Here is a 24,859-nt window from a genome sequence, read left to right as displayed (position 1 = left end):
TTTACATTCGGATATAATTGTTTACGACAAGATAAAATGTATCATAACGCACATTGTGAATAATTCTAATGCATTATACCCTGTAATAACCCTTTAGTATGCATTATACACAAAGGCTTTAAGTGTTACCTGTTGTTCTTACATGTCTTTACAGCCGTGCATAAATTTAGTGGCAAATTTGCTTAACTTTCATTAATGATATCCGTTTCCACAATAACCTTGCTCATTTTTAAGGCAGTTGCAATACACTAGAACAGTCTGAAAGGCAGAGCTGCCATCTAGTGGTCTGTAGCCTGTGTGTATGTTGTTTCCTATAGTCACTTTCATTATAACATTATTTCTCATTTGAATTTAAATACAACTATTCTGTCATGAAGCAGCTCTGCTTCATATGTTGAAATCCAATCAGAGAAAGAGAGAGAGGGGGGGAAAAAAAACATGAAATAAAGCCACAAGGTCGTGATACAGACATGAACATTTTATTGTGAGAAGCATGAATATTATTCATTCCATCCAGAGCTCTTAATGTCACAGTCATTTTACAAATGGCATCTACCAGCATCTTTTTACTCTAATACGGAAAACACTCAATCCTCACATTGAATATTAGATCATTTTATATATTTTGTAGCATGTTCAAATTCAAGTTTAGGTTTGTTTTCCCTGCCACATATATTGTGGACTTTAAGGCTGAGCTTCACAAAGAATGATCTTTCGCCCAATCACATCTCAGCCACAGGGATAATGAAACAGAAACTAGGAACGTTTAACAAGAACACAGGATAGTCTGAATATGGAGCAACATAATGGTAATGCAAGCCACCAGCACCACACCTCCGATGTATAATTCAATTATTATTTATTGACCTTAACTATTAAATGTTCTCCTTTTAATATCCTGTTACCAAAGTCATAGTGAGGTTTAGTCTTTAAACTCTACACTAACAGATTAGCTAAATATATATTTAAATATCAGACTGTAAGACTTCTTTAATGCTTTGAAGGGAATTCTCACTGCTGAAAATCCATAGTTTCAGTAACAATAAAATCACTGGCAAAGATGAAAACACACAAACATATTTTAAAGGGAAGAATCATAAATAGAATCTACATACAAAACATTTCATCAGAATTTTCATCATTATCCAAACTGCTTTGATCCTATAAACCCTGCACTTCAACCACTGTAATGCACTTATGTACCACAAATGTACTGTAAACACTATTTCTACAAACCTTTTGATCATATTACTATATGCATTGTGACGTCAGCATGTTACCATGACTTCACTGCAAACAGCAGATCACGCATAAACTTGCTTCTGTTGCGTTTACTCAGCTTTCCAATTAACAAGTGATTTGAAGAAACATCTAAACATCTGATCCTTTAATGCATTGCCAGAAAAAAACGCTGATTCCTATTATACAAGACTTTCTTGATTGTTTTTCACCTTAGCAAAGCCACATATTTAGTCTGTGACCTATACCCTTATATTTTATTATCTGATTCTACACGATTCATGTCACCTTGTCACCTTACTTGCCTTAAACGTTCACACTTCCCCATTAAATGACTGTACTGTCAGGTGAGCTCTTGCCCTTTTCATTCAAAGGTCATATGCATGACAGAAGATGTATGTGATATGACTTTACTTTCTTGCAATATTGAAAGCAATATAGCAGCCAATAAATTTTTAAAGAGGGTTACAAAAGAAATTGTGATCATAAATAACATGGTAGAAGACAAGGACGTTCACGTACATTTTCTCTATTCCCTATTAGAACTTTAATATGTCTGTTCTATTAGTCACAAACTCAAAATCTTTCTCACCGTTCAAGCTGCCATTTAGTTCTCCGACCTTTCTTGAGTTATTAAGGCCCAAAGAGCTCTCATGTCTATCTGTGGTTACACCCTGCAATGTTTTCTCTTGGGAAGGTTCATTATTCACTACACAAACACAAAGGCCAGCCTAACTCCAGCACTGTGCTTTACTGTTCAAATGATCTCTGGCATCCAACTGGAACACATTTTCATGTTTCTGGACACATCTAAAAGTCATTTAAATGCAATTCAAGATAAAGGTATATATATGGTTTCCCTGCAGTCTTGGGGATTTCTCCAGGGTTGCTGGTGGCAGGGAAAAAAAGGAAGGCTTTGAAACAATTTTGGCACTTTTCTCACGGTCTACCATTTACTGACTGTGATATTATTACAGCATACAAAAAAATTAAGGCAGCATGAAATGATCCCTGACAGACACCCATCTCAGGTTCTATGCAGTAGTTAATTATGGAAAGAAATCTTCTTTTCAGAAGTGCTTTTTGAAAGTGTTAGAAGGGGCTTCAGGGCTCTATTTGCTTGAACAAAAAGTAATTGATCAGTTTTGAACATTTTTATATTAATAACAGGCTGGATTAAAGTAATGATGGCTCACAGGAACAATATGCACTTAAACTGACTATTGCTTTTGTCACATTTATGTCAAATCCACTAATATTTACTTCTATGAATTTGAATCTTTTCATCATCCATTTAAGAAGACTTCACTTCAACATCACGCTAAACTGTCAAACTGGAATCTTCCCATTTGTTAAAACGACAGAAAATCCCTTTCTCTTTAATGTTCTGTTGCATGTAAGAAATTTCCCTCGATTAACACTAGACCTACACAGTATGTGCATAATAATAATAACAAAAAGAACAAAAAAACGGTTTCATCATAATACATTTTGTAATTAATATGAGAAGTTCTTGTTTATATAAATATATATATATTCTAAAATCCGATTATTTGTTCACTGCATGTTTTCTCTGGCTCAAACAGGAAGAGAAATAAAACAAGACAGCCTAGGATACTTCATTCATTCATTTGAACTCATACAGGTTCTCTCTTTGTACTAAGGACGTTTATCCAAACATCTCACACCACAATTAGTAGCGAAACCCAACGCCTAGTGCATTTAAAGACAGACAAGTGCAAATGTTTTAGCAACTGAATCTTTCTTTCCAAGAGTCACATTTACCAATGGCAGCAGTCCAGATTCATATGGGCAGGATACTAAAAGATCTCTTGCTCACCATTCCCAAAATGTCTTTCGAATGTCATCACCATTAACATGCAAGTGTGAAAGAGAGAGAGATATGAGTGTATAAAATCTAGATCAATCACAATTTCTTTAGTTAATAGCCCAGATCTGGAATGACTCACACTCTGAACAACATACATTACCAAAGTGCCCTTTTCCTACAATAACACTCCTAAACACTCCCAACAAAAAGAATGTGAATAAAAATAATAACTATTGGCCATAATGCCATCTAATCCACAAAAAAGTCGAAACCTTCTTTTAAAATCTAAATCTAGAAAACCAGCATTGCACACTTATCATATTGGAGCTCACTGCCCTGGAAGTCAATGTCATATTTCTAGACTGCAGGACAGAGAAAACTGACTTTATGGCATTTGTTGGACGATAGAAAGAAAAACAATCAACCTGGGTGACTGAAAAAACCATCAGGCGATATTCATGAAGTAACTTCTTACACTTACGAAGAAATGCTTGTGTCAGAAAGCTCTGTATCAATGATACCAGGAACACTATACCTATCACAACTGGAAAAGCTTTTAAATAATGTTACGATTTTAAAATTACTCATCATTATGGTACAGATAGCAAAATCCATTCAAACAGCAGATACAATTGACTTGAACTTGTGTTACTGTATCTTTGATAGTAATATGAGTTTTACAACAGCATTATTTATCAATGTGCTAATGAAGATACGGAGTAGATTATTTGCTCCTGAATCTTCACATACAGTATGTGTGCCATGAAGGTACGAGTTGCGTTGCTTTGCACAACATACCACACATTTTAATACTCGAGTATTTCCCAAAGAAGTCCACTTGAAATGTTTTTGATGAGTTTTCAGACACAATTTATACTTCAACTAATATTATACTTTGGAATTCTAGTTCAAAATGTTATAACGTTCAATAAACATATCCAGAGAGGTTTTGGATGAGACGGATTGTGGCTTTTGTGTTGGACATGGAGTCTCATTCCAGTCAACCCTGAATAAAAAAAAAAAAAACAGTCACTTAAGAATGATCTATAGCATAAGGCTACCCGCTCTTTCGTATTTGTGCTCTCTCTGCAGATTTCCATCTTCAGTTTCAATGCGGTTAAACAGCTTTCACGGTCTAGTTGAACATAAATGTTAACCACGCCACAGTGCATGCAGGCCAGTGTATTTTGCCAGTAGTTTATAGATAATGTGCATAATTACTGGAAATGCCTACATACCTTCACTAAAATTAACAACGAGAAAAAAAAAAAAAACGGTAGAAAACAGACCACATAAAATACACATTTTTGGAATAGTAGACATTTAGAAAGCATGTAAACCTAGTCTCTGAAGTGATCTGTTGTTTAAAAGGCAGTGTAAACCAAAGCAGTGCAACAACCCCACTGCAAAAAAACATACATACATATATATATATATACAATAAGCAAAATGAAAAAGTATGGAAGCATACTTATTGAATGTCTGGCAACCAGCTATCCCACGGTAAAAATAATAGTCTTATTATGGTGTGATCATTTAGTAAAAAAGGGAAGTAGCAAGCAGGCACTAAAACTGTTCTCCTTGTTCCACCCAAGTTAAATTGCATGTGTGCCTATATTCACAACAATGTTGATCTTAGTGACACAAGTAGGTATTAAAGGTCGTACAACAGAATAATACACAGATCAAGGTTTTAAAAGCAGTCACATGATTGTGATTTACATGTTTTGTATGGAGGTGTGTGTGCAGCTTTACTGCACAGTTTGGTATAAGTAACCTCTCTTATAGGCACTCAGTGGATAAAACGTAGTGACCACGAACTTGCCATCAAAAGTTCGGCCTGTCAGCAATCTCTGGGCTTCTTTGGAGTCTCCAGCATTTGCATACTCCACAAACACCTGCCAAGACAAGATATATAATAAATCTTCCAAACTGAATAAAGTATCTTGCACACTCCAATCTGAATCAGAATGGCAAAACAAACTGTATTTTGTGAGCTTCCAAACAGAAATAAATGTGAAGTTGATAAGTTGATGGTCATGGTATGATAGTATATAAAACAGATAATTACAGATAATTTTCATTTGTAAATATGATAAATGTATAATAAATTACAGTAATAAAATAATTGTAATATTTTTAATTTAATTATATTAACAATTATGTAATGTAGTTAAAACTGCAAATAATAAAATACAAAAACAAATAGATAAGTATTTCTATTGCATTGTTGTGTCCATACAGTGTAAACAGTGTTGTCTAATTAAAAGAATAAACTCTTATAAATGAATGAATGTGTCAAGTCAAGTCAAAGTCTGCTTTATTGTCAATTCATCCACATGTACAGCCCATACATACAGATAATTAAAACTGCCTTACTCTCAGACCCTTGGTGCTTACAAATAACAGTAGACCAACAGTAGAGCATAAAATACAGATACACACATATACATACATTATATATATATATATATATATATATATATATATATATATATATATATATATATATACACAACTATACAAATAGGGGCATGTAAAAAATAAACAAAGTTAAATAAAGCAGTACACGACAGATAGAGTGCAAACCAGTGAAGTAATCAAACAGATAAAGTGATTGTAGTGCAAAAGAGCTTATTCGGTCTGATTAAATTGACAGACAAGTTCTTTTTTTTTTTGTAGTGAGTAGACCAATAATGCACAAACTGTCTGGTGCAGGTCACAGTTTGTTAGTGGGAGGGGGAAGTGGAAGGACCTGGGCATGTAGGAGCTGGGGTGGGGTTCAGAGTTCAATGGTGCCTGGGGCAAAAGAAGAGAAGGGGGGCAAGGTCTGAGGGAGTTCAGATTCCTGACAGCCTGATGAATGAAGCTGTCCTTCACTCTGATGGCAGAAGACTGAAGAAGCTGTATGACAGGTGGGTGGGATCACCTGCAATGCAGAGGGCTTTGCGTTTGAGACTGGTTCCGTAAATGTCGCGGAAGGAGGGGAGAGAGACACCAACGATCTTCTCAGCTACTCTCACTATGCGTTGAAGTGTTTTGCGGTAGGACGCGTTTCAGGTGCCATACCACACTGTGATGCAGCTAGTCAGGGTCCTCTCTATAGTGCCTCTGTAGAAGGTGCACATGATGGGGGCCAGGGCTCTGGCTCCTCTCACTTTGCGGAGGAAGTAGAGATGCGGCTGTGATTTCTTGCCCAGTGCTGCTGTGTTTTCAGTCTAGGAGAGGTCCTCTGTGATGTGCACATCCAGTTGTGTCATCCAAAAACTTAATGAAGAGGTTGGAGTTGTGTGATGGTGTGCAGTCATGGGTCAGCAGAGTGAAAAGGAGGGGGCTCAGCACACATCCTTGTGGGGCCCCAGTGTTCAGTGTGATGGTACTGGATGTGTTGTTGCCGACTCGTACTGCCTGAGGTCTTCCAGTCAGACAGTCTAACAGCCAGTTGCACAGTTAAGTGTTGAGCCCCAGCTGGAACAGTTTGTGAATGAGCTGTTGAGGGATGATTGTGTTGAATGCTGAACTAAACTCTATGAAAAGCATTATGACTTATGAGTCTTTTTTGTCAAGATGTGTGAGTGCTGAGTGGAGCGCAGTGACGATGGTTTCATCGGTCGAGCAGTTGGACCGATATGCAAACTGGAAGGGGTCAAGGGAGAGGGGGGGAGGGCAGACTTGATATGGTGCATGACTAGCCGTTCAAAGCAGTTCATGAGAATAGGAGTAAGTGCAATAGGACGGTAGTCATTGAACTAGGATGGAGATGGCTTCTTCGGGGCTGGAATGATGGTGGTAGCTTTGAAGCATATGGGGACAACAGCCTGTAAGACATCAGTGAGTTCAACTGCACAGTCTCTAAGTAAGCGCCCAGGAAGGTTGTCAGGACCCAGAGTTTTGCGTGCATTAATCCAAAATACGCATGTCAAAACGACTCACAAGTTATCGGTCTGAATCAATTTAATGAATCTTTCTCAGAGTCTGAACTGTTGTCGAATGTACATCAGACTCACTAACGGAACTGCAAGGTATCATTACTTTTCAATCGTGTCAGTCTTTCAAATAATGAACACTTTCTATATATTGAAATTATTAGGTGAAAATTCATGTTAAAATTTATTCTGAAATATGATATATATTGATACTGAAATTCCATTTTGCTCACCTGTCCCTTACCGGGATTCTCTTTTGGGATCAATAAGGATACAACTGTGCCATACTTCTGACATTCTTCTTTCATATCTTCTATTATATCTAAGAAAACCAAGAAATAAATGTCACTGTGGGATGGAAAGCATGGAGAAAATATATTTATTATAAAGAAAACACAAAGACAAAGACCCACCCTCATACTCATCCTCGTTATACAGGTGGCTGTCGTCTATTACGTTTAGTAGTCTCAAGACAGGTGTAGGCAAAAGAACCAAATCTTCAATATGAGGTGCTAAAACCCAAAGCAGTTCCTCACTCACAAAGTGTTAACACCAAATACTGGGCAATGTAGCATTGTTTCAGATGTGGATTAATACAAACCAAAGGGAATGCTGAAGAAAGGGTTGATTAATGCTGCCTCAGCTGTGCTTCTCAGTTTAGGGTCATTGTGAAGCATACTGGGAATATAAAGACACATATAACTTATTTTAATCATGTTTAAAGAACACACTGGTACACTGCTTAGGTTACTTGCTACCTTTTGATCAGATCCCTCAAATGAAAAACAGGGATAGCCGGGTAAACCACAGCATTGCTTGAAAAGATATGGTCTACTACTGCAGAACTGTTATCCTGGAGAGACACAACACAATGTTGTCTTAGCAAGCATAAGAGGTCGAAACAGCATGAACAAAAGTAGACTCTAGAGAAAACTGACACAAATTCAAGATTTACAGTTCACATAACATTAAAGATTTAAGGTCATATTCATGGTGGAGTACTGCTTCACAGCTGCTTGGGTATCACCTGACCTTCCATCCCTGAGACTTCACAGTTCCTTTCAGTTTGATTCCTGAGAACATCTCTAGAAGAATGATTCCCAGACTCCACAGGTCCACAGCAGTTGTGCAGCCAGAGCCGCTCTCCAGACCTGCCTGGGCCAGTGAGTTCTGCAACTCAGCTTCAGGTGCCCGGTAGCCATCCGTCTGGATGTACTTCACATCCTGTAAGAGACAGACAAGAACCCTCAGGCTCACTGCCAACCTGTTTCTAAATACTGAGGCACATTAATACTACACTACCATTTAAAAGTTTGAGGTCAGCATATTGTAATGATTTATATATAACAGCCATATTAATGGTTTATAAGGATCATAGTTTATAATGAAAAGGCTGAAAATTCAGATTTGACTTCACAGGAATTAAATACATTTTAATATTACTGTTCAACTATTTTTGATCAAATAAACGAACACTTGGTGAACTTAGGAGAGTTCATTTTTTTATTATACAGAACCCAAATTTTTTGAATGGTAGTGTATGTCAATAAATTCAGACAGCTAATGATTGGGTGTCTGAGGCAAAACATATCAAGTCCTCACCTGGTGTCCCTCTTTAAAGCTAAGGCCGAAGTCAATGAGCTTAAAGCACTCGTCATCAGCACTCCAGAGAATGTTGCGGGGTTTGAGGTCAGCATGTACATAACCTTCCCTGTGCAGGAAGTTAAGGGCCTCCAAAACATCACGGGCACAGTGCTGAATCAACCACATGGAATGCCCCTGATTACTCACCCTGGCCAGCAATTCTGACACACTCACATCCAAAAGCTCCAACAACAGGCAATGAGTGGCCACACCAAATGGGTTGTGATTGGTGAACATTCCAAACAGTGTCACTAGAGAGAAAATGCCAACGTTTACGTTATAATACTGAAACAGCATTTGGATCTCCAGGACTCATGAGCACTATGGCAAACAAATGAAATAACACAAATGGAACCGGGAAATTTGAAAATCTAGATTACAGCTCTGTGTCAAAGAATAGAGTAAAAACTGAAAACATGCACTACTAATTTCGGTCGCAGTGTAGAAAGGACCCAAATAATGTTAGTCCAGAATTTTTTGAAAGTTGTTTCTGTGTCATGCAGTAATTGACTACAATGAAATGAACATCAGTTTAAAAGAAATTTACTTTTGGGCATGATTTTAAAAAAGCAAAACAAAAAAGGGCAGAGTTATTTAAATCAGTGGTTCTCTACTTTTCTGACTCCATTTATCCCCATATCTAAGCTGATATGTACCTTTGATACTAATGTTGTAAATAAAATCAACTATATGATGTCAGTTTTATGTCGTACGTTTCTATTTTTATGGAATTTAATTGAGATTATGCTAATATAAATAAATAATTTTAAGACATAATGGGCCCCTCAAGAAAGTCTGCAGTGGTTCTTGGCCACCTGGTTTAATTCTGTATTTGTCAGCTTGTCTTGATCCCTGTGTGGTTTACCGATATTTTTATGCCCCTGAATCTTCTCCAGCACAGAGCTTTCCTTGAGGTACCCGTAATCTCCGCACTGTGCGTCCAGCTGGAACTCCTTGACTGCAGAGCTCGCCTGGCCGGAGTTCACCCGGTACACCGAGGCCGAGACGCCCTGGCCCAAACGAGCCTGCACGTTCCAGATCTTTCCGTAAATCTCAAAAACCAGCGGACACGTCTTCTGATCCACGGTGTCTGCTGTCACCGCCATCGACGGTGTGCTGACATTTATACTGGACATGTTTGCACTGGAGCCAGAACTACAAGCCATGAGTAATATCAGTAATAATCGGAGCTAAATACTATCAGGTTTATAATAAGTAGTGTTCGTTCCATTAGTTGCCCTTTGCAGAAACGTTTTTTTTTCTTTCTTTTTTTTTTTTTTTTGCTAAACTTATCTTTGCATAGTGATTTTCTAAATGCCAAACTTTACAGCTAACTACCAACTGCTGACAAACATGGATTCAAATGCCATATTTCAAAGCAAAAGCTCAAGTTGGTGAGAAGTACGGCACCATAGTTGCATCTTAAAGATCCGAAAAGCCGAGATGGGGCCTCAAAGATACAGCGGATCCATAAAACCCAATTTTGGACCGACTTGACAAATTCCTATCACTGTTTTGGTGGCCATGGTACCGGAAATGACGACATAGTTAGTCAAAGTCGTGTTTTTTTTTTTTTTTTTTTTTTTTTTTTACCGTAAAGCAAATTAAGTATGTAGATGGAATGTATAATATGCTTATCCCATGTTTAGTTTTGTTTTAAATACTCTATTAAATTAAGTACATATTACTTAATTAATTATTACTTTTCGTTTCATTTGGCTCTCAAGGAGCCCCTTAAAATAAAAACCCCAACAAGAAAAACGTAGGTTAATTCATCCCAGGTTCTGTTGGAAAAGGCTGAATGAATAAAAACTGAAGAAGAAAAAAATAGTATTTTGCCGTTGCCTTTTTCCTTCTTGTTCAGCAAGTCCCGCGCTCGGCCTGATCTCTGTTTCACAATTGGCTACGACTATATGAATGACAGCTCGACTGTCTATTCACGGACTGCAGGGAGCCAGTTTGGACCCGCCCATTGTCCGATGGAGGTGGAGCTTGCTGGAAAATGGGTGTGGAAAGAAGCGCGTTTCCGTGTGTCTTGCCACGTCAGTTTGTGACGGATGTCGGAGGAGGATCCTGGGCACAGTGGGCAGTGAAGGCGGTGCTCTCAATAGATTGAGCCGTGTCTTTAGTCCTACTGATGTAAGAGGGAAGTACTAAGTGGTCAGCACTTGCTCGAAAGGTAAGAATGTTATGATGTTGTAAAATTTTCCATCAGAAAACATTTCGCTGTACGTTACTGTTGTCAAGGATGGGGTTCATGCGACAGTCCCGCCACGCAATTCGAATCAAAGACAGTTTTATCAGACAGTCGATTTGTGTTTGAAGGCAAATGTGGGCTAGATATGGGTAATTCTTACGGGCTTTTACATCTAAAGACAGTATGATTATTTTGATGAATGGCTATGATAAACATTGATTCCTTGTTGTCAATATACCAGGTGTTTTCATTGATTAGTGTTGAACAAGTAGGCACGAGATGAAGCGTATAAGAATTTTTGCAGCAGTTGTGATCTTTCGTCAGGAATGGGGGGAGTGTAAGACTTTTATCAAACTTGATTACGGTCCAGTAGGCCTTCGATTGATTAGAAATGGTTTATGTTGTCTTCCAGCCAATTAAAAATTATATTGATCTTTGTAGAGAGGTAAAGATCACACCTGACCTTAGACTTAGCCAACCTCGTGTTTATTCGACTGAGCACGTACACAGAGTAGTTATCAATTTATGGGTGGGGTAAGACAGGTAGATCTGTTTGCGAGACTCATGGATAATCAGTGTCACTTTGCTTCTGCCTCTCGTCCATCTCTGACTGATCCAGATCTAAAGGAAAGAGCATGGACACCAGCAAACTGGCTGAGAGACTCGCTGAAGCCGGCCAGTCTCATGTTCTCCAATATTGGGACCAGCTAAGCCCTGAGGAACAAGCTGAAATGATTGTTGATTTGGAGAGCCTGAACTTCATGGAGATCAATAACTTCTTTAAAACTGCCATGAAGACATCTGGGCAGAACTCACAGGAGAAGGTGGATGCCAGAATGGAGCCGGTGCCCCGAGAAGTTTTGGGAAGCGTAACACGTGACCGGGAACGTCTCAAAGAATGGGAAGAAGAGGGTGAGTTGGGATATTTTAATGTTTCACAGCACTCCTAGTCCATCTCATGCATTATTTTGTGTTCTGTGCCATCCCAAGCTGGAGTTTAGCTGGTCAGTCAGTTGGTTTCCCAGTCTGACCAAGCGGACAGGCAGAGGAATTTATATAAAAGGCTGTTTTAAACAACTTCAAATACTTAACAGCATATGTTTAATTTAGGATTATAACTTACATGTGATCTAGTAATTCTTTTAAGTCTTTAAGCAGACAAAAAAGTTGGTAAGAAAATATTGCACAACAAAACATGAGTGATGCAATGTCTTCTCCACCCAAATGGACCCCAGAAAACCATTCTTAGACAAATCATGATCCCCAAGACATAAGAAATCAACAGCCTAGGATTTCTACCCAGAGTCTGTCTGAAAAGGCGCTTGGTTATTGAAATAACAATAGGTTTCAGATTTGAACAAACATTGTTTTGTCCCAGAACTCCAGTTTTTGGGTGAGGATGCTTCAAAACAGAATAAAAACATCTGGTCCTGGTTAGATTTGACGTAATTGCTTTGCTAAAGTCATGCTGAGCTCATTTAGAGCCACATCATCTTTAATCAGACCACATGAAAAAAAATTTGGTGTGTGTGTGTGTGTGTATATATATATATATATATCACATAAAAGTCATATTTTAGCATGTTCAGTTCATCAACATTTAGCATAACAGTAATTTATCGTAGATAAACCAGGCCCCTTGTTCTCTGCAAATAATTAAACACAAGATTCCTGAATTCTTAAGAATTCAGACATTTTAAACCTACAGCATCCGTCTGTTTTCTCACCATAGTTAATTTTCATTTGTACATTAATGTAGCATATTTTACTTTAAGGATGTTATGGGATTAATGACCGATGTTTGTTTATTCCCTGAATTGTATGACATGGTTTTAACACCTGTTTGCTAAAGAGACCTAACCTCCCATCATTCCACACAGGCCTTCGCTGTATATCAGAGAACAAAGTGGGGGTTCTTCTATTGGCTGGAGGGCAAGGGACTCGGCTGGGTGTATCATATCCAAAAGGCATGTATGACGTGTACCTCCCCTCTCACAAAACCCTCTTTCAGATCCAGGCGGAGCGCATCAGAAGACTGGAACAGCTCGCTGAAAAACAGCACTCAAGGAAGTGTTGTATTCCATGGTAAGATGATCATTAAGCACAATTCAAATGTATTCTGTTACTGTGCACTTAACTCGACTTTTGAAGCCATAGACAACCATTTCAAATTCCCAAGGAAGTAGTTTGAGTCAATGATTGTTCAGTCTAATTGCTTGGATTACCAGATTTGTTTTGATCTAAAGGAAGTTTCTCCCCACTTACCGTAATGCAAGTGACCTCCCCGCTATGAATGTCATTACATGGTTTAGTCAGTGTGAAATCAGGCTGACATAACAGCATGATTTCCTGAGGAACTAGGTCAGACCTCAAGAGAAAGAGAATTTTAGAGCCAATCTCTGCCCAGCAGAATTGACCTTTGACTCATGACACATGATGCCCCAATGATCAGCTCTAATCATAGCTCATTATTCAAAGACAGATAATAACTGTGTCCATGTATGATCGCCATGTTCATATGACAATATACTTTAAAGAACACCATAATTTTACCATTATCTTAGCATCCAGAAAAAAAACATGCTAATACTGTCATTTTTGTTTTTTGAGGAAAAAAAAATTATGCATTAATTTAATTGTTGCAGTAGAAACTTTATAAATTTGTATTTCATCTTGATAAATGATGTATCATGGTTTTACAAAAATAATAAGCATGTGATAATGTTAAGAAATTAAATTACGAATAAAAATATTGAGCACCCATATCAGCATTTTAGAATGATTTCTGATCATGTGACACTTAAGACTGGAGTAATGGCTGTCGGAAATTCAGATCACAGGAGTAAATTACATTTGAAAATAGATCAAATAAATCGGCAGCCTTGGTGAGCAAGACTCCTTTCAAAAACATTAGACTTTAAGCTAAGATTCTGTCAAGAGATTGGTCTTGCAATGACATGATCAATGTTTTGATTCATCAGGTACATTATGACAAGTGGCAGGACAATGGACATGACCAAAGATTTTTTCATGCAACACAAATACTTCGGCCTGAAGGAAGAGAATGTGTTTTTCTTTCAGCAAGGCATGCTTCCAGCTGTGGACTTTAATGGGAAAATTATTCTAGAGGGCAAAGGCAAACTGTCCATGGCACCAGGTATGTTTTTAGCGCAAGGTTAGTATCTCTAGTTGTATAGACAACTTTAAGTAACTTCACATATGAGGAATGCCTATAAATAATGCGTGTTGCTGAACAAAACATCAAAGCCTCTTCAAGTCATCTGAACCACTGACCTTATTTAATCAAAAAACACTTTTCTAAAACCCATTAAAAATATCCCAAAGAAAGCCTTAAAGTTAGCTTGCTAAGATACATAATTAGAAATTCATAACTAGTATATTTTCTGTGAATCTTCATATTCAGATGGAAACGGGGGCCTGTACAGAGCTCTGGGGACACAGAATATTGTGCAGGACATGGAGACGAGAGGAATCTCCTACATCCACGTCTACTGTGTAGACAACATTCTTGTGAAAGTGGCCGACCCTGCTTTCATTGGCTTCTGTACACTGAAAAAAGCTGATTGCGGTGCAAAGGTCAGTCCTTAACATGCCCAGCCCTAAACCTTGCAAGTATTTCCTCTTCTATACATAATGCAAAACGCTTTATGCAAATATAGTTCTATTTTGAATTTGTTCATAAATCCACAAACTTAGTTATGTTTCATCAGTGCCATCATTAAGCTTGTGCACCTTATCTAAACACATTTATTTTACATATATATATATTTGTGGTAGATTCCCTGGCTCGGCTATTTTCTTGTGTATTTCTATTTGAATTTATTATATTATGTAATTTATTATTATTATTATTAATATATAATTATTAATTCAGAAGTGCTTTGTCACATATTTAAAACAAAGCCTTTTGTGTTAGTCCACTAGATGGAGCAGCTGCTCAGGATAACAACAGTATATGCAGGAATTTACACTATGGGGGTTTTTCGCAACAGCCTTCCATATTCTGTAAAACAGGTCTCGTCAAGTGTTTTGCATATACTTTGTTAAATATGGAGCTGTTTTACTCAATATGTTCGATGAGACCTTTTTCAGGGTTTAGTCAGGTGACTTTCGACGTATACCCCATTCAAAGAATGGAATCAAGAAATTAGATTACATTTTATTTGGCAAGGACACATTCAGTTGATCAAAAGTGACAGTAATGACCTAATGTCACAAAAGATTCCTGTATGAAATGAATGCTGTTCTTTTGAACATTATATTCATCAAAAAATCCTGTGGGGAAGAAAAAACTGAATTTAACATTGATGATAATAAGGAACATTTCTTGGGCACCACATCACTAGAGACTGAAATGGCTGATGAAAATTCAAGATTTACTTATTGCAGGAATAAATGATTTTTTACATAAAGTAAAATAGTTGTAAATGGTTTTAGTATTTCACACTATTACTGTTTTAACTGTATTTTTAATCAATTAAATTAAAAATTTAGACCACAAGCTTTTTTTTTTCTTTCTTTTTTTTTTTTTTTTAAGAGAATGGTTTTTGTTTAATGATGTTTACTTTAGGAATGTTTTGATGGGACCCTGCACTTAGCCGCACATCCTACAGCAGTTCATTGGGGTTTCTTTTAGTGTGAATTCAGGTAACTTGTTCACATGTACTTTTGCAGTCTGCGTACACAACAGCAAGAAAATAGGAAAAATACTTTTACAAGGAACAGTGGTTATTCTGGACCTTTTAAATGGTCTCCAGTCAGGAGCTAAATTGCCTTTAAAACTCTTATATAAGCAGCCTGGTGATGCAGGATCCCAATTAATTTAGCCATGTGTAGCCTCAGTTTTGACGTATCATAGTGGTTATTATGATGCTATGGAAAGCAGATTACCAGGTCGAACCTACTCGCATACATTCCTGTTTACATTTTCAGGAATGAAGAGGTTCGTAACAATGCAGATATCCAATGCAATATGCTAAAAATGTATCTGACTATAATTATGAAATGATGCACACAAGAGTGAAACTCAACATGTTTTTCTTGTGTGACCGTTAGTGATGTCATGACAATAGTATTTAATGAAATCTGGAAGTGCTTGTTTTATGTCTGGACCAATATTTCCCATTTATCTCATTTTTGAGAGTAATCTCATGTTCTGCTTTTGATTCTGATTCTTTCTCGCTGTTCTTTCTACTTTTGTTTTGTTTTTAAAGCGAGGTCTTGGTCTTCTAATTCACAGTGTAAACAGAAAGCTTCCTCTCAAACTGAATCGTTAGCAAACAAAAAAGTGATTCACGAAAGTGTTTGCATGTGACTTTTGGTTCAGACAGAAATACTCAACAGCTGCTTTTGAATACTGAGCTCTCTGAAGCTGCTAGCAATTAAACAGTTCCTGCGTGACAGGGGAACGATGGTAAGAATATTTGGACCCACCCACCCCTCATAATTTCTGAAGCATGCACTTCAAGTGGCTTGAGCTCGATGCCTCCCTCCAGTGCTAACCCGTCATCAACCCAGAAGTTTATAATTTGTTACTCAGATGAATGGAAAGGGTTTTCTGCTTTTGCCTCTGCTGTAATTTAGCACAGACCTCAGGCAAACACAGCAGCTAGTTTAGTACTTGCACAGAAATGACATTTCAGTATCGATTTGTCTTTCCAACATAAATTCCTTTAAATGTTAAAAAGACTTCTTTATCAAATGGTTTTAGACTTGGGCTTAGTAGTTGATGTGCTTGCAAATTGTTATCAGTTGATGTGATACAATTTTTATGACATCTGATAAACTCAGCACAAATTAAATCATTAACGAGTTTACAGGGTTTGTTTCAGTAAATTGTTTTTTTTAAGATATCTTGTAATGCTAACTGATTTAACTACCATCATTCATATATATATATATATATATATATACATACATAGACACACACACATACACATAAGGTTTATACTTTATTCATATTACAACCATAAATGATAAATGTCTATAAAAGTAAATCGCAATAAATGAGAAAAGTGAATTTAAACATCAAAACACTCACTAAGGCTGATTTAAATGTATAATAAATGCAGTAGAAACAGTAACATTTGGAAATATTATTGCATTTAAAAAAAAATGTATGTATTACATTTTAAAATGTAATTTATTCCTGTAATGGCGAAGCTATATTTTCAGCAGCCATTACTCCAGTCTTCAGTGTCATTGCAAATTGATTATTTAAAAAATGATTCTTTAGAAATAAAACTAATATAGTGATTTGGTGTCAAAAAAAAATCCTGTTATTATTATCTATGGTTGTACTTCTTAATATTTTTGTGAAAACTGTTTTTCTTTTTTTTTTCTCCATTATTCTTTGATGAATATTAAGTGCTTTTAGATTACATTTAGATTATATTTAACTGTAATGTTATTATTATTGTAAGTAAAGTGATCATTACTACAGATTTTACAGTGAGCAGCACTAGATGATCTAAAAAGAAGTTCTCAAAAATAAAATGAGGGAAATGACCTAAGTGAATCTGCATGGTATTGCCTGTGCAGGAAAGTTTTGAATGCATTGATACTGACAAAAATGAATGTTGTGCTGTTTTCAATCATTCATCCACTGATTCTGATTGGCAGGTTGTGGAGAAGACCAATCCAACAGAGGCAGTGGGTGTGGTCTGTAAGGTGGATGGGCGTTATCAAGTAGTGGAGTACAGCGAGATCACCTTGGCAACAGCAGAGAAGCGAAGCGCTGATGGACGACTACTGTTCAACGCCGGCAACATAGCTAATCACTTCTTCACCCTCACGTTCCTCAAAGAGATCGTGAGGTTAGTCCATCTTCAGAGAGGGCTTCATGCATTGTACGAGTCCGCTTTTAATGACACCGTAGTTTTCAAAAAATATTTTTAATTAGTTTTTGGCGAAGTATGTAGGTTAGTTTTTGGTGAATCATCTCTGAATCACAGCTTTAGGAGCTGTTTAATGATATTTAGTCGCTAGGCAGGGATCTCCGTTACATATTAAACAGTACAGCTATTTCTATGAGCTATTTCCAATGAGGTTTGCCATCTTGTAAATACTAGACAGGATGGAGCTGACTTTAATGTGCGCTGAGAATGAGGTAAAGTCAGAAGAGGAACATCTGCAGTTTTTGAGTGTCTGGTATTTTAAACACAGATGACTTTGCCAGACGTGTTCCCTTATTGTCATTTTTATGAAATTTTAACTGAAAGAACATGCTTCACTTTTCTGTCTGTTACTGTCTGCCTGTCCATCGCTCTGTTTTTATACCTCTATATCTTACTTTTAGGACTCACGAGCCACAGTTGCAACACCATGTGGCACAGAAAAAAATCCCCTTTGTGAACACACAAGGACAGCTAATCAAACCTGACAAACCCAACGGGATTAAGATGGAAAAATTTGTCTTCGACATATTCCAGTTTGCCAAGTTAGTCTCCAGACTTTTTTTCCATTCCTGTTTTTAGTATGTGTGCCTTTGGCAGGAAGGGTCCTCATTTACACCTGTTTCATAGGTGTTTTAGGTATTTTACAAGTTTTATACAATATGCACAGTGTGTAGACAGTGCTGTGTACTCATGTCACTCTAAAATTCCTCTTAAAATGAAAAAAGCCTCCAAATGTCAAAGCTTTTGAATGACACCCTTGCTAATCCTATACAAAACAAGAATATAATTCATAACATCTGTTCTGTATGCTGAATAGTTTAAAATGATATTGCGTAAACTGGCTTAAAGGGATAGTTCACCCAAAAATGACATTTCTGTCATTAATTACTAACCCTCATGACGTTCCAAACCTGTAAGAGCTTCGTTCATCTTCGGAACACAAATTAAGATATTTTTGATGAAATCCGAGAGCTTTCTGACCCTGTATAGACAGTAATGCAGCTGAGACGTTAAAGGCCTAGAACACTAGTAAGGACATCATTAAAATAGTCCGTGTGACATCAGTGGTTCAACCTTGTGTGGAGCTACGTTGACTGACACAGAAGAGAAGGAATTGATGAATAAACTCATTATTTTGGTTTTCTTTGCACACAAAAAGTATTCTCATAGCTTCCTAAAATGAAGATTGGATCGCTGTTTTCACATGGACCATTTTAACAATGCTCTTACAACATTTCGTTGCCGTTTATGCAGGGTCAGAAAGTTCTTGGATTTCATCAAAAATATCTTCATTTGTTTTTTGAAGATGAACTAAGGTCTTGACAGGTTTCATTGTTGGGTGAGCTGTCCCTTTAAAATTATCCAAAGCAAATCAAAATTTCAAGCACTTCCATCTTTTATTTATTTTTTTGGATACAAATGAAACTATTATTGGAAAACCTAAATATTTGTTTCAAACTTTGCTTCAGTCCTGTTCTAGAAGCTATAACTTATTGAAAAAATTTTTTGTGTATGGCAGAACATTTGTGGTGTATGAAGTTCTGAGAGAAGACGAGTTTTCTCCATTGAAAAATGCAGACAGTCAGGATGGGAAGGACAACCCCACTACAGCCCGTCAGGCCCTCATGTCCCTGCATCACCGCTGGATCTTAAATGCAGGAGGACATTTCGTTGATGAGAATGGAACCCCTATACCTGCTATACCCAGGTAAGACATGTACACAAAAAAGAAAATTCTGTCATCAGTTACTCACCCTGGTGCCTTGCCAAAACTGTAGGATGTTATCTTTGCAGTATAACACAAATACAAAAATTCTATAGAATCATCACACAGCTCTTTATTTGATAATTTTTGCATCTTAACAGTAATCACCTCATGTATGGAAAAGAGCTCTGTGAAGATTCTCATTTTGTGTTCTGCTGCAAAAATAATAGCATACAGGTGTGGAACAACACAAAGGTATGTAAATGACAACAGAATTTTCATTTCCAGATGAAGTCTCTCTTTAATCCCAAATTTCCTTCCCACCTGTGTTCAGTTCAACTCCCCTTTATCTTCAGTTATAGTGTAACCACACTATATTTCCTGTGTAACATTTCTAGACCTGGACCAGCAGGGACAGTCACTCCTGAAGTCAGCCAGAAGTAACTATTCTCACTGTCGTATGTAGTGCATGGTGATGGGGCTTTGCTCTTAGTAGATTCCGTGTAGCTGTTAGAGCTCAGTTGGAGGAGGTGTCCAATCCCAGATGGCCGTGGTAAAGGTTGGCGACTGACCCAAACAGCAGCTACTAATGGGCAGAATAATATGCATGATGGGAAATGGGAATCAGGCATGCTAAATGGAACAAGGCTTCTCATCATTATAACACATAATCTGGTTTAGGTGCTTATAATCAAGTTTTCCTCATCTACAAAATGACAGAATTTTGTAGCATGAATATTTAAATGGATAGTTTAATAGTTTGCATTGTGCTTGCATTGATTGTGGTGATCTAAACAGCAACTAAAGGGTGAATCATTTGTAGTTGAATTAGTTTGATTTTCTGAAGCAAAAATATCTTATTATTATTATTATTATTATTTGTAAGTTTAAACTAAAGTTTTATGTTTACTTGATTTGATCTCTAAAGTAATTTAATATCATATGTCATGATTAATGCTTGATCTGGCAACGCAATGCATATAAAATCTATAACTCTTTTTGGTGCCACAGCCTGAAGGATGGAACAGACCTGCCAATCAAATGTGAGATCTCTCCTCTTGTGTCTTATGGTGGTGAGGTAAGAGTCACAAATGCCTCTTTTAATTTAAAATATTTTGATCTAATATATTGTTCAGGTGCAAGGAGAAAAGAAAACATTTTAAGCCTCATATTATACTTGCTAGTTCCTGTTTCATAAAATGAATAGCCTGTCTTATTTCCAAGGGGTTGGAGCATCTTGTAAATGGAAAAGCTTTCCAGCCCACTCTGGTCATCGATGAGAACGGCGTCCGCGAGCTTGTGAAGAACGGCCTGTGAACCTCGAGCCAGTTGCTGCACTTGAAACCAAAATGAAGGCTCTTTATCTCTTCATCTTCATCTCACTTCCTGCCAGGGTGGAGGAAACCGTGCCATTCTTGTGCAATAAAATGAATGAAGGGTGCCAGTAGGCTAATCACAATCAAATCATTTTAAAAATCTATTTATTTTGCAAAGACTTATTTTTATATCAGTGTGCAGAGCTTTTTTTTTTTTGGAATTTGAACTTATGAGTTCAACCATTCAGTTTCTATATGGATGTATTAAATGATAAACAGAGATTTTAGCCATTTCTGCTTAATCTGTTCCACTCTGAAAATGTAGATACATGTAAAATCAAAGTTTGGTCTACTCTCTGGATGTCTGTTTTTGACAGGTATGTTTTCGACGAGAAAAAGTGAGTGGGAATGTGACATTGCATCAGATTTTCCAGCACAGGGTTTATGAGAGATTCTGATTGGCTGGAATCTGTTGCTGCCAATAACAGTGCTTCAGAAAGTGTGCACTTTGAGTCACCTTCTCTCTTTCACAGTCTACCATTCCACTTTTCTGATTAGCCTTTGTCTGCACCATCTATGTTTGATTGTGCACATCCATGTATAAAACAATTTATCACAACGGATAATTCATTGTTTGTTTACTTTAATTTCTGTATACTTACTTTCCTCAGTTACCATTTATAGGAATGTCTTGACTTACATTTGCACAAGATGCATGGAAATTGGAAAATTGCATTACATATAATTTGGCATTTGAGAAAATTGCTGCAATTTTCGCATTCACATTAAAGCAGAGACAAATGCTTCCTGGTTTCAAGCATGTGATTACTATAAACAGACATATTTCAAAATCTTTTTTTAAGCGTGGTATTTTTTGCCTTTTGGATACATTGAAAACATTTTCTCGGAATTCTTGGATACGTGTTGCCTTCAACTGCCAATAAAAGTATCAGTTCCTGCCACCTAATTTGGTTCTCAAGGAATTCTGAAATGGTTTCATTGTACCCTAATACAAAAATAAGCTGAATAGAGAAAGGTTTTAAAACATTTTGAAGTGTATCTGTTTACACTAATCACATGGTTGAATTTGGACAGCCTTTGTCTCATTGCTGTAGTGAAGAAATGAATAGAAATATGCCTTGACCTACTGTAGGCCCATCAATCTCAATCCCTGTATAAACAAAGCTCAGAAATTAGAGAATAATTTCTTGGAAAAGTAATGTGCAGTGTTGCAATCATGAGGATATATTTAATGGAAGGCCTCTAAGATTTAAAACTAGGTTGCCTGCACAAAAGTTCATTGTTCAAATATAGACGATCCACATTCTGGATCTCTTTGTATCTGTCACTTTTCTGTACTTGAGGAAGGTAAATAATCCCAGGCCGAGGGTTAGTGCAAATAATGTACTGTTGGTGGTTTTGGATAATGACAAGCTGCTCAGGAGCCGTTCTTTAGGCTTTTAATTTTGGGAAACTGTTTGATTTTTAGTGGTAATCAAATTAGGCCGTGTTTCTTCAGATCAGTGGAGAAGTTTTGAATTTGTATTGCTTTTTCTTCACTATAACAATAGTTCTGTATCAGTTTTCCATCTATAAATTATAATTGAATATCCTGCCTCTAGCCAAAGCTAATGGTGAAAGAAAAGGAGAGAAAAGGCTGGGACTGCTTTTCTCATTATCTTGCAGAATGATTTTCCTGTATAGAGATGGAGGAGGGATTTAAAGGGAAAGCAAACTAAATTCACACAAGTCTTTGAAAACTACCTAACAATCACTTAAATCACTTTTTGAAGGTAAAAAATGGGTATTTTAATCACACTTTGTATGGATGAACAGTTACAGCTACAACAGTTACGACAACCGTTACAACTAGATCTAGCTGTGGTTACAGCTCCCACCCTATCCATACTTTTCCAAGAATTAATTAATACTTTTTATAAGCAAAATACAGGACAATAAATGCAAAGAAACGTACACAGGGGAAGAAAAATTCACTGCGCCTTCAATAAATGTTAAATCACTACCAGTAGTGAGGGCCAACACATGGCAAAAGAAAATAACTAAGATCATATGCACATAAAATATTCAGGACATTCTGAAAACATTAAAGTTAATACTTGCTGTCCTGGATTTAGAATTTTTTTTATGATGTTGGACTGTAAAAAATAAATAAATAAATAGAAAGAAAGAATATTCCAAATCTTCTCCGATTGGCCACAGGAGTCTGACTTAATTGAAACCTTCTGTATGGCACGAAGAATTCTGGGACTTTTGGCATTTTCCCCAAGAATCCTCAGAATGTTAGTTTTTTTCGTCTCTCTCTCTCTCTGTCTCCGTCTCTCTCCCCCGCTCTTGCTCTTTTTTTCCCCTCATCCAGCGGTGTCTTACATCAGCTTACTGTGCCTGAATGTGAGATCTGAAAGAGAGGTTCGGAGTGAAAGAAAAAGCCTTGTTTTTATCCTCCTGATTGCCACACATTACTTGGAATTAAGAAATCCTTGGACAAATGGTTTGAAAACAGCAGCCCAAGCAGTAAGTTTGCATAATGTCTCTTTTCTTTCTTTTCTTATCTTCTTTTTTTTTCTCTTTCGATCATTTCCTTTGTTTGATTCAAGCGAATATGTATATGACTGATTATAATGGCGTTAGAACTACGTGTATTAGTGCTGTTCCGTTGTCTTTTTGTTAAAAACTTGCATAGGACAGCCACTGTTTGCATGGCAGACTAAAATAGCGGATAGCAGAGCGACTTGATCCAGAGAACCAGCTGTTCTGAATTGACTTTTTTTAACAAGGTAGTTATCGTATGTTCTAGCTTGTTAAATTTCAAGAAGGTGTAATCAAAATACTGGATTTTGCTCGGAAATTATGCATTACTGTAACCTATTTGTTCCTCCTGTTGTCCCTCAGGACTGTATCCCTCTTGTTTCCTTTTCCTTTTCTAACCAGCTTTGTAAAATAAAAAAATGAGCCCCTTTCATAGTTGTCAGATTAAGAATAACATTTTGCATTAAAAAACCTTCTGTAAGTTAACTTGAGGTACGCTAATAACTATTAATTCTAATTAAGTTTGAATGGTGGCTGTGATACACACACGCACACAAATAGATGTACAATGACTTAAATATCTGTAAAAAGTATTTGGAAAGTTAAAAAGATTTTTTTTTTTTTGTCAATATTTTGATAAACACACATTTTAAGCAAAATGTGAATTGTTTATGAAACACACTGTTCCAAATTATGACGCCAATTATTTAGACTTTTTTTCAAACTTAGTATAATCATCATAAATTATGAATTTACACCTGTTGTTGGTTGATAGGACCACCTGTGTGAACTTGAGGTGAACTGACTTCATACATCTTCTAAAAATCACCTCGATAAGATTGGTTTATGAGAAAACCTGATTTGTTTGTTACTTGTTATGACATTTTTAAATGTAACGTAAGTAATTTTGAGGTATTGTATATCCTTCCACTGTACGACTGAACCTGGTGTGTGTAGGTGTCATTGCCGGTGTTACACAGTGATGACCTTTACAAGACATCAACATATGGTTCATCTGAACTGCGTATGGGCAGTTTATATATCCTTAATTTATGTAAGCATTTAAGAATCCAAAGCTTTAATTTAAGCCCAAGCTGTTTTTAATGTTTTTTGATTTCAGCGAACGGCTGATCAGTGTAATCAGGATACTGAATACAATGAACATTTGAAGTAATATTGCTTTAAAACGTTTGCTTCGTATTCACAGTATGTAATTCAACTATTGATGTCAATGAAGAATTTTAAGCCTGAATGAGGGATAAATGATGTGTAATTCAGCTTAGTGCTCACATATATTTTGGGTGCAAGCACGGTAAGGAGTAATAGAAATCCTGTATGCCGATATCTTCAATGTCTTTCAGACCACTTACTGGATAGAGAGACGGCACAGAGACTCCTGATACATAATGAATAACTCTGAATAGTTCATTTTAAGACAGGCCTTTAGTACTAATATGTATAGTACTGCATTCATGCATTTACATATTTTTGTGATGCTTAAATTGCAAAGCTATTAATAATTAGTATTGAGTCATTG

At 36.8% G+C, this 24,859-nt stretch overlaps 3 protein-coding genes across 10 annotated transcripts in view; 2 read left to right on the top strand and 1 right to left on the bottom strand.

Moving 5' to 3' along the window:
- Positions 1-457: 457 nt before the first annotated feature.
- LOC113101048 (serine/threonine-protein kinase Kist-like) lies at positions 458-10,191 on the bottom strand. Of its 4 annotated transcripts, none has more exons than XM_026265523.1 (9): positions 9,506-10,191; positions 8,599-8,891; positions 8,029-8,220; positions 7,755-7,849; positions 7,598-7,674; positions 7,410-7,508; positions 7,230-7,318; positions 4,896-4,968; positions 458-4,076 (listed from the first exon to the last, which is right to left on the bottom strand). In XM_026265523.1, the coding sequence occupies exons 1-9, from the start codon at positions 9,804-9,806 to the stop codon at positions 3,979-3,981; spliced, it is 1,317 nt and encodes a 438-aa protein (XP_026121308.1). In that variant the 5' UTR covers positions 9,807-10,191; the 3' UTR covers positions 458-3,978. The 4 variants fall into 4 exon arrangements, with proteins under 4 accessions (XP_026121308.1, XP_026121319.1, XP_026121313.1 ...); XM_026265534.1 differs by having other exon boundaries at positions 7,241-7,318; XM_026265528.1 differs by having other exon boundaries at positions 458-4,968; positions 7,241-7,318.
- A 491-nt stretch (positions 10,192-10,682) lies between these two features.
- LOC113101026 (UDP-N-acetylhexosamine pyrophosphorylase-like) lies at positions 10,683-21,399 on the top strand. 3 transcript variants are annotated; one of them, XM_026265520.1, is made up of 11 exons: positions 10,683-10,819; positions 11,457-11,749; positions 12,718-12,922; positions 13,819-13,994; positions 14,262-14,434; positions 17,480-17,673; positions 18,156-18,296; positions 19,274-19,462; positions 19,858-19,899; positions 20,471-20,537; positions 20,684-21,399. In XM_026265520.1, exons 2-11 carry the CDS (start codon positions 11,473-11,475, stop codon positions 20,774-20,776), a joined length of 1,557 nt encoding a protein of 518 aa, XP_026121305.1. In that variant the 5' UTR covers positions 10,683-10,819; positions 11,457-11,472; the 3' UTR covers positions 20,777-21,399. The 3 variants fall into 3 exon arrangements, 2 of the variants coding, with proteins under 2 accessions (XP_026121305.1, XP_026121307.1); XR_003289893.1 differs by lacking the exon at positions 20,684-21,399 and having other exon boundaries at positions 19,858-20,140; positions 20,471-20,509; XM_026265522.1 differs by lacking the exon at positions 19,858-19,899.
- A 1,030-nt stretch (positions 21,400-22,429) lies between these two features.
- The window catches only part of ddr2a (discoidin domain receptor tyrosine kinase 2a), a 31,148-nt gene continuing 28,718 nt past the window's right edge, over positions 22,430-24,859 (top strand). The window contains exon 1 of one of the 3 annotated variants that reach the window (XM_026265514.1): positions 22,430-23,307. The gene's annotated coding sequence lies outside the window, so the exon portion shown is untranslated. The remainder of the gene's footprint in view (positions 23,308-24,859) is intronic. The other 2 variants (XM_026265507.1, XM_026265500.1) reach the window with 2 other exon arrangements.

This window comes from Carassius auratus, chromosome 6, assembly GCF_003368295.1.
Source record: "Carassius auratus strain Wakin chromosome 6, ASM336829v1, whole genome shotgun sequence".
NCBI classification, from domain to species: domain Eukaryota; kingdom Metazoa; phylum Chordata; class Actinopteri; order Cypriniformes; family Cyprinidae; genus Carassius; species Carassius auratus.
This window is presented reverse-complemented; position numbering and strand designations above follow the sequence as displayed.

What these genes read in the sequence shown, in the direction of transcription:
- LOC113101026 (XM_026265520.1), top strand. Translation starts at nt 11,473, where the DNA reads ATGGACACCAGCAAACTGGCTGAGAGACTCGCTGAAGCCGGCCAGTCT. An exon ending in CAAACTGTCCATGGCACCAG is followed by an intron (nt 13,995 to 14,261) that starts GTATGTTTTTAG and finishes CTTCATATTCAG; the next exon opens with ATGGAAACGGGGGCCTGTAC. An exon ending in ACTCCTGAAGTCAGCCAGAA is followed by an intron (nt 19,900 to 20,470) that starts GTAACTATTCTC and finishes TTGGTGCCACAG; the next exon opens with CCTGAAGGATGGAACAGACC.
- LOC113101048 (XM_026265523.1), bottom strand. Translation starts at nt 9,806, where the DNA reads ATGGCTTGTAGTTCTGGCTCCAGTGCAAACATGTCCAGTATAAATGTC. An exon ending in TAACGAGGATGAGTATGAGG is followed by an intron (nt 7,319 to 7,409) that starts GTGGGTCTTTGT and finishes TGGTTTTCTTAG; the next exon opens with ATATAATAGAAGATATGAAA. An exon ending in GACAGGCCGAACTTTTGATG is followed by an intron (nt 4,077 to 4,895) that starts GCAAGTTCGTGG and finishes TTTTTTATTCAG; the next exon opens with GGTTGACTGGAATGAGACTC.